General features: G+C 35.1%; 2 protein-coding genes across 2 annotated transcripts; one reads left to right on the top strand and one right to left on the bottom strand.

Moving 5' to 3' along the window:
* Positions 1 to 2,915: 2,915 nt before the first annotated feature.
* Positions 2,916 to 5,314, top strand: TRIADDRAFT_60508 (uncharacterized protein; the record flags this gene model as incomplete). Its single annotated transcript, XM_002116550.1, has 2 exons — positions 2,916 to 4,080; positions 5,028 to 5,314. 2 exons carry the CDS (start codon positions 2,916 to 2,918, stop codon positions 5,312 to 5,314), a joined length of 1,452 nt encoding a protein of 483 aa, XP_002116586.1.
* Positions 5,315 to 7,155: 1,841 nt separating this feature from the next.
* On the bottom strand, positions 7,156 to 8,577 carry TRIADDRAFT_60507 (uncharacterized protein; the record flags this gene model as incomplete). Its single annotated transcript, XM_002116473.1, has 4 exons — positions 7,156 to 7,283; positions 7,493 to 7,588; positions 7,811 to 7,853; positions 8,395 to 8,577. 4 exons carry the CDS (start codon positions 8,575 to 8,577, stop codon positions 7,156 to 7,158), a joined length of 450 nt encoding a protein of 149 aa, XP_002116509.1.
* Between the last annotated feature and the right edge of the window lie 328 nt (positions 8,578 to 8,905).

Here is an 8,905-nt window from a genome sequence, read left to right as displayed (position 1 = left end):
ATTTTATTTTGGAAAGCTTTACTAGAAAGCAGTTACATAAGGTCATCAATTTTCTTAAATTAAAGCAAACCATTCAGAAAATGAGACACTGAAGATCCATACTAAGTCACTAACTTTTGGAGATTTCAGCCACATTGGGTATTAAAAACGTCTGTCCGTCTGTGTTGTGTCCATTCCTTTACAAATACTAATACTATATAATACAGTATAATACAGGAGGGCAATAAGTTTGGACGCGGAGAAGACAAGCCATATTGATATTGAGGTAAAACACACTACAGTAATACAGTACAGTGTACAGTACGTACTGTATAGCATTATTAACATGTACTGTACAGTACAGTAGTCACTCTATTGAGTCCTTGAACCAAGACCTGGACTGGACCGGACTCATCACTCTTGGATGGACAGACATTTCGACCTCATCTCGATAAAAGATTGTGTTAAACATTTCGTTACATTATGACAGTACTGTACTTTAGTACTACTGTACTGTACTGTACAGCGTACAGTACTGTATATGCAGATGGTCGATTTTGAATGAACTGATTTTTTTTTTAAATTAAGTAAGTAATACTGTATTACGCTGAATCTCATTATCTATTACTAAGTTCCACTTGGAGACAGTTATATAAGATCGTCGATGTTATTAAAATTAGTACTCGTGATTTCGAAAACAGACACAGAAGATCAACACTAAGTACTGTAGTCATTTTTCGATATTGATAGGCCTCGCTTGTAAGAAAAGTCCGTCTGTCTGAGGGTGTGATCAGTCTAGGTGATCCTTTCTATGCAGTACACCGCACACTGATACGTACTTTACTGGACTGTACAGTATACTTAAACGCTGCCAGCTTGGTCGGGTTAGGGCATGGACCACTAGAAATATATTTGGACTGGATACTCCGTCGGATGGACGGACTTGGATAACAGATGCGGCCGAAAATGTCGAAAAATAGCCACTCAGTATGGATCTTCCATGTCTTCTAAATCATTCGTATTAGTTTGAATAACATTGATGATCTAAAGCTACTGCTTTCAAGTAGAACTTGGTAACAGGCAATAAGATACAATGTAATATTACTTAATTTAGAAAAAATCAGTACATTCAGAATCGGCTGTCTCCATACTAAAGTAATGTCATAATAAAGTGTTTGACGCAGTTTATTGACCAAAGCTGGCCAAATGTCTGTCCTCCCAAAGGAGCGTCTAGTCCAGCTATTCTTCTAGTACTGTACTTGTAGTCCATGGTTATCAACCCGAAACCCGACTTGAACCCGGGGATTCAGGTTAAGAATTTCGGCGATAATACAGTGATGGTGTAGCGATTGCACTTATTTCGGGTAAAAAAACCATCCATTTCATCGGGTTCGGGTTGCGTTTTCAGTCCTTTTTTACAGGACTCTTCTAATATACTGTACTGTATATCTACATATATTGTTATACAGTGTGTACCTATACAGTACTTATAGTATGTCTATCCTAATTAATGAACTGCCATACAGTACACTTTTTTTACTAATTGTTACGTTGCTTGATATAACATATGATAGATAGTACACCTGGAGTTGAGGGTAAAAAATTTTACCCTCAATTCCAGGTGTACTATCTATCGCCTATCTACTTTCTTGAAAATGTTCTTATTATGCTAACTCTAAACCTCGCGCAACTCCCTTGGTACACGCGTTACAGCTGTAGTTATACCTTTATGTGTACTGCAATCATTTAACTCTGTTCGTGCTATATTACACGAACATTTTGCAATCTGAGCAAATAAAATGTTTATGCTGTATAGGTTATTACTTTGCCGTCAATTACTTTGTATTACTGCATTTAACATGAACCCATAATATACTGTACACTGAACAGTGCAATGATAACAGCACTATTTGAAAAGCGGTAAAGGTATCGAACTTAGCGAAACCGGAATATATTCATTGATTACAGCATAATCCAGTTCGATTTAGATTGCGATACTTAGGTATATCTACTTCTTGAATAAAGATCTTTTCTTTATCTCCATAATCTTTGTCTATCGACTTGAGGTACTACTACATATATCTGCACAAAGTCTATGCAAGATGTTTAAAATTGTCATCAGTTTTCACCCTACCTGTCAGCTAGGGTGAAAAAGTCATCATTTCTACCTACGACTTGCTGCATTTCTTTCAATCACTCCGATTTGAGGCAGAAGGATAAGTATTGATAAACCTAGTATTCAATTTGTTCAAGCATGCTGAAAAATAAATGTTTTTTTTTAAAATAGGCGTTGACCGTAAACGACGCGTATATACAGCACAGTAATCTACCATATCGTTTGTTAGCCAGAAATGCAAATATAATAAGCGTCATGAGGATATAAGAACGAGTGCAGTAACAATCTATTATAATAGCCTTCGATCTTTATAGTAAAATTAGATATGTATGGTAATATTTGCATATACTTTATCGGCCAGCTCCCTGATGCTATAGCACGTTGCAGCCAAAACTAAGTGATTCACTCACATTTTTTCAAGTAAGCTGATAGAATACTGCTCATCGATAGATCGATAGCAGCATCGTTAATTTCAATTTTCTTCTATACATTCAATATAACAACATTAATGATGTCCAGGACTGTAGAATCGTCCAAATTAACATCATATTCCTGGAGATTTTTTTCGTTCTTGCCAATATGCACATACGCTATTTACATGACAGGCGTGGCTATTGTGCTTGACGCCATTGTTCATCTTTGATCTAGGCGTTGGTAAAAAGAATTCTGCTTAGTCTTTCAATTAGCAATCTAGCGACAAATAACTGTTCAACAAGACTAAAACATTTAATGAAGCGACATAAATAAATCAATAAAAGGTACAGTTAAGCTCTTCAGCGATCCGCATAAGCGTTCGCACTGCGTCAAGATTCCTGAAGTCATGGCCGCAAGTACATGCAACAGTTTGCGTCATGGCCGATCAAGCGATGATTTAAACCACCTTCAATTAGAATTTGCCAATTTGATGATGGGATTTCTACTCGATGCATTAATAGCGTATGAGAAAGAGTTCTTTGGTGATGATAACCACCCTGAAACTTGTCAAAAATTCAAGAGATGGTGCGACAATATTCGATTACTAGAACCCATTCCTGATGTTTTGGATAGTATTCCCATTTTAGGTCCATTCGCAAAAGTAATGGTTAAGTTCGCTACTAATGTTACTGTAAATGAATTAGAAAAGCAAAGTGTGGAAAAACACATGGAAAAAGTCCGTCATGTTCGTAGCTTTATAAACCGATGGCTTAAGGACTTACACACTATCATAGCTATGACCACCTGTCAGATATTTCATCTTTACCAACAACAATTTCATCTCCTAAAAACGACCAATGTCTACGAGTGTGATACCATGTCAGACGAAGACAAATTAAGCAATCTGGCATTACAGGCGACATGTAGAATATTTAATTATATCCATAATAAAGTCATAGAAAACACTTCTATCCAAGTCAATGACATAAACGATGTCAAAACTGTTTTCGTCCATGGTATCATCTATGGAAAGTCAGATGAGGATGATCCATTTCTTAATCTCTGTAAAGATTCCGTGCTGTATACATTCTTTGATAACGTGGGGATTGCCATCAGACATGATGATGATAATTTCTACTTTTACACTAGACCACGCAATAAATCTGTTGCAACTTATCTCTTTGGCTATAGGCTCTTGACCATAAACGAACAAGATACCGGTCCTACTGCGCTAGGATACACTAAAGCCGATAACCCAGAGCGCTACAACAAAGCGAAAATCTCTCGATTACGTGACAGACAATCATTTAAATTTGACAATGTAACTAGTGATTATTCTAGCTCATCATGTGCTATAGTATGTAGCATTGCAAGTCAACTAATGGCCAATATTCCACAAGTATCGATGGAAAATCATCACCAACGCCGAAGCAACACAATTAAAAAACTTATTCAATCTCATAGATATAAATACATAAATTTACATCAGCAACAACAACCGGAAAACCAAGATACAGAGAATATAAAACTATTAGAACAAAGCCCTGAAGACCAGCGAAATAATATCGACGGTAAGATAATGTATCCTTATACTGATATAAAGTAAATGAAGATGTTCACTGCTCCCCTTATTCAATTACTGCTTATTTGCAATTCTGGATCACGACTAAAACAGCAAGTGCAACGATAGACTGTAAATACTTGCATTAGATATCATCCATAACATTAGAGTACTGTGTTTTCGGATTAGAACTTCACCAGCACCGTACCGTTTTGGTCAACTATTGCAATGCAAACAGATTAGATATCTTCCATGACGCTAGAGCACTGTCCTTTCGGATCAGAATTTCATCGGCGCTGTACTGTTTTACTAAATTTTTGTAAAGTAAACAGAGTAGTTACTTTATCGAGCAGAAGAGTATATCACAATGTATGTGAAACTTAAATAGATGTTGAAAATCATGATCTATTGACTTAGCGTAAACACAAGGATGTAGGCAACATGGCTCATGCTAAATTCTAGATTAAAATTCTAGTAGATAGTTTCAATGCTATAATATGATTTTGTATAATGGAATCATCCTTGAATGATAGTATATACTCTTCAACTTGAGAAATGAAAGTTGTTTTCGTGTATTGTTGCACTGCACGCAAAAGTCTACACAAAAAATAACTTAAAAGTATCACGTTGATTACAGCTACTGCAAGCGCTGGTAGAAATTTAGTCGCAATATTAATTAATATAGATTTCACTAAATATCACCTTTGGGCTTACGAAATACTCTACTTCCCTGCTGATGAAAACAAAAAAAAATATGCAATATTCATTCGTAACGGAAACAGTTTGTTATCTAATTTCCTATCCACATAATAGAAGGAAAGGACATTTACTGCAGTATAAAAAATAGTACGAACTGTCTTAGAAAAAAAGTAAAGGACAATTATTTATTAAATACATAGACATAATAAAAAATATTCCTTCTATCCATCGTGAAATTTATTTTCCTTTCATTTCAAGATCCCAGACCAGTGATGCCTTATATTGCTCGAGAAATTGGCGGTGACTGGCAAAAGTTAATTGCAGCATTAGATTTCGCCATTGATACACAATCGATTTTCCTAGAAATGCGTAGTATATATCAGCAAGCGTCAAGTAGTTTGAAGGAATGGTATGAAAAACATGGCGATAATGCGACTATTGGGAGGCTTATTGAAGCCTTACACGAAATAGCAAGAGAAGACCTTGTTTTAGGCGTAAAGAATAAACTCGCTAACTTAAATGGAGATAATGACGGTATGGTTTAATACAATATTTAAGCCTTGCATAAAACTAACTGTTGACAGATAATTTTCCACGAATGGAATCAGTTTATCAGAAGGGAGGTGTATTTTCCAGTAGTTTCTCAATGTGGCTATTGAAGCCTTCTTTTAATCCTATCCAGATTTTAGACAAAATAGTACATATATGATCTAATTTTCTTTTTAGTATTAGACCAAATAGCTCACGTACTTCATTACACTTTGTACAGTCAGAGTAGTACAAATTACAAAATTTTAATTACGGCTAACGTTAATTAATTTTATAAGAATAACAGAAATAAACAGCAGTATTGTCTCTTCCATTACTTGAACTACAATAAGTATACGGGTAGTGTATTCATAATACAGTACTATATATAGCAATCTGACAGCAAACCGGTCTTCATTAACGAAGAATCATAATTTAGATTGTGTGATGCATTCAACGACATGCCTGAAATTGTCCGAAGTTAAATGAAACATGTGTACAATATGTATATATTATCGAACTAAACGAAATGTAAGCTATTCAAAACTAGCCCTTGAACGGTCATTTATATCGTTTAACATGACATTATCGATAGGTATACCATCATTTTTCTCCTTCCCTATAGCAGTTCAATAACTTACTGTAAATATCCTTAGCTGTAACAGCAGATGATATGAAATGCTACAAGGTGCGTTTTAACCTGCAATTCAAGACTACTTGAGAAAAATTTAACAAAAAGTATCGTAATCAATTGCTTAGTTGTACTGGCGATTCCCAGATAATATACAGCTATACACCCTGTCGCCAATTAAAATTATAATTGATAGACCCATAATTATAATCAATCAATCACCGGTAAATGAGAATGAAGCCCTTTAAATTAACTGAAGCAATGTTACGAATAATTAATTATAGATCATTCTCTTTCGTTGAATTCGAAATCACAAACAGAAACTGTCGTTTAAGCATAGCTACTGCTACATCTGAAAATTTATAAATTTAAAGAGAATTGGCAGCCAGGTTTGAAGCAGCCGTTGGTAGAGAGAGGAGGCAGAACATCATGCTCCGCTAATACGTAATTAAGCATGTGGAGCCAACTTTCCTTACTCTTGGTCGGTTAAATAATTACTTCGCTCGTATTTTGTAATTATTTCGATTTCTTATAATATAAAGTGCTGATTTCCATAATCCGCTAGTAAGAAATCTTGACTTACAAACGCTTGCGCAAGTATACGATGCGATAGTTATTTTTACTCCTAGGTAGTAGAATCAATATTTGTGATATAAATTATTATATTATTTTACTATTACAGTGGTTATACGATATGGCGTTACAATATGGCTACTGAGGACTAGTATCGTCCATCTTCTATGTAAAACTGAACTTTACAAGTTAAAATTTGATAACAGAAATTTTATTAAATAAGATTTGAATTCATTTTTTCAATTGTCTAGTTTCTAGCTATTTGTGTGTACTACCAGTCTATCTGGAATTATAGATAACATAAACCCTTCGACCTAAATTACAACTAAATCAATTAGATACTGAACACTTCAGGATAGAGAAAGGTAATTTAAGATGTAGTCATAATAGCGTGCTATGCTTTCTCGTCTCCGACATATCAATCAACGTGGGATGCAAAACTTGCATAAGAATTGGACTCGCTCAACAATGTATTGATAAAATTATGGCATTTATTAATGCTTAATTACTGTACATGTGCATTTGGCATAAAACGATAAAAAATTTAGCCTAGATTACCTGTCACTTCTTACAGCAGAAATATTGTACAAAAGTTTATGTTTCAATCACTATCATAGCAGCATAGCGACAACTTGGTACGTTCTTAAACATTCATTAATCTTCATTGATTTGAAGATGCAACGACAGCTTTGGTATAAATATAATAGACTGGTTGGTTGATTTAATAGATAGATGTAGCTGTTTATACAGAATTAATTTGGAACTACGCCTTTGTATCAAGCCTATTGTAGTCAATAACGGGCAAAGTTATTAGAGATAATACGTTGCAATGTATAATACACGAAACGGCCTCAAAGTACTGTATGTCGTAATACTTCAATGATGATATCGCAGAGACAGGACAGCATTAGCCGATCGCATTCTCTCTAATACTCCATCATGCCCAAAACTTAAACTATAGTTTCCTGTTTTTGCTGCCACTTGCGCTTACCAACGAAAGGATTACTAACTTGGTCATCACCTTCTAAAACTAGCCATTGCCTTTTACGGCAACTTCTAATCTTTCTTGCTTGTTCTTCTGTTTTTCCTATAACAAGAGTCACGATAGGTTAGCAGTCATTTATCATGTAATTTGCCTCACCTAGCTGACATACTGTATGCAGTACAATGTATAACTCGGTAAGATCATATAAAATCAGTGACAGTAAAATAGATCGATCAAAGTTGGAAAAGCATGTACTGAAAAGATAAGTTATCTAGCTGATAAATAGTACAATAAAATTACATCATCCAATATTGGATATCATACCTCTAAATGTAAAGATGCCCCATGCATTAGCATGATACATGTCCTAAATAAACGTCAATATCAAAAATTAATCTCGTCTCATAACGGTAAACCTGTAACAGTTTTACCCTAGCATGATACCGAGCAATACAGCTCCAATGTAACGTATTACAAACAGCTGATGCAACATCTTGTAAAACATTGCTAAAGTGTAAAAGTATTTATAGCCCGTTGCATCAAAATGTAGCACATTCCGCTAGTGCAACCATTTTGGAAAGCTTTGGAAAAATAAATATAAACCGACGTTTATCCAGTGAGGTATTATGCTCATACCATCAATCAACTAACAATTTACTCTAACCATCCTAGTCAAAGTTCAATCAAAGATGTGATACTACATTCCAACAGGTGCAATAAAATGTAGCCAAAAGTTAGTAAAAATGTACGTAAATCGTCTGCATACAAGTGTATTCGTTCCAAGCAAGATGGTTGAATGCTACTGTAAATAACGTCTATTCTGATTGATTAGTTCTTAATCAAGCAAATGCACAATGTACATGTACCATAAGTAGAGTTTCCGATAGGCTTTCAAGGCAATTACTTACACGCTTAAATGAAACACGGGTAATAGTCCAATACGATGGTTCATCATATTTTAACCATATAGCCCTAGTAACTTTTTTACCAATCCCGTAATACTTTAATCGATTTAAAACATTGGGTAAATTAGCTAAAGAACGACCTTTCAGGAGAAGATTAAGCTTTCGCATCACCGGAGGTTCCAACATGCTTGTTCACTATTGAATTGAATACGATCAAAGCAAAATTAACGCAGCCTCAACAGCCTATGGATCAGGAACAGTAACTGTATCTACTGTGCTAATAAACGAGCACCAATCAAAGTATTTAATGCCCTTCAAAGTGGAATAGTGATAGCGATAATGTCTACGTTGGACTTGTTTCTTGCAGTTTTTCCTGATGTTTTGCACTCTCTTCCGAATGTGTGTGCAACTATGCGTGGTAGACTCTTGAGCTTGGCCCTGATTAAAAAAAGAAAGAATAGAGCTGCTAAAACCCGATACTGTACCGTACCGCACCATACTGCATACTTTAGCT

Source organism: Trichoplax adhaerens, genomic scaffold (genome assembly GCF_000150275.1).
Source record: "Trichoplax adhaerens TRIADscaffold_16 genomic scaffold, whole genome shotgun sequence".
In the NCBI taxonomy this organism is placed as follows: Eukaryota; Metazoa; Placozoa; class Uniplacotomia; order Trichoplacea; family Trichoplacidae; genus Trichoplax; species Trichoplax adhaerens.
The sequence above is the reverse complement of the archived record's forward strand: the minus strand, read 5'-3'. Positions and strand labels throughout refer to the sequence as shown.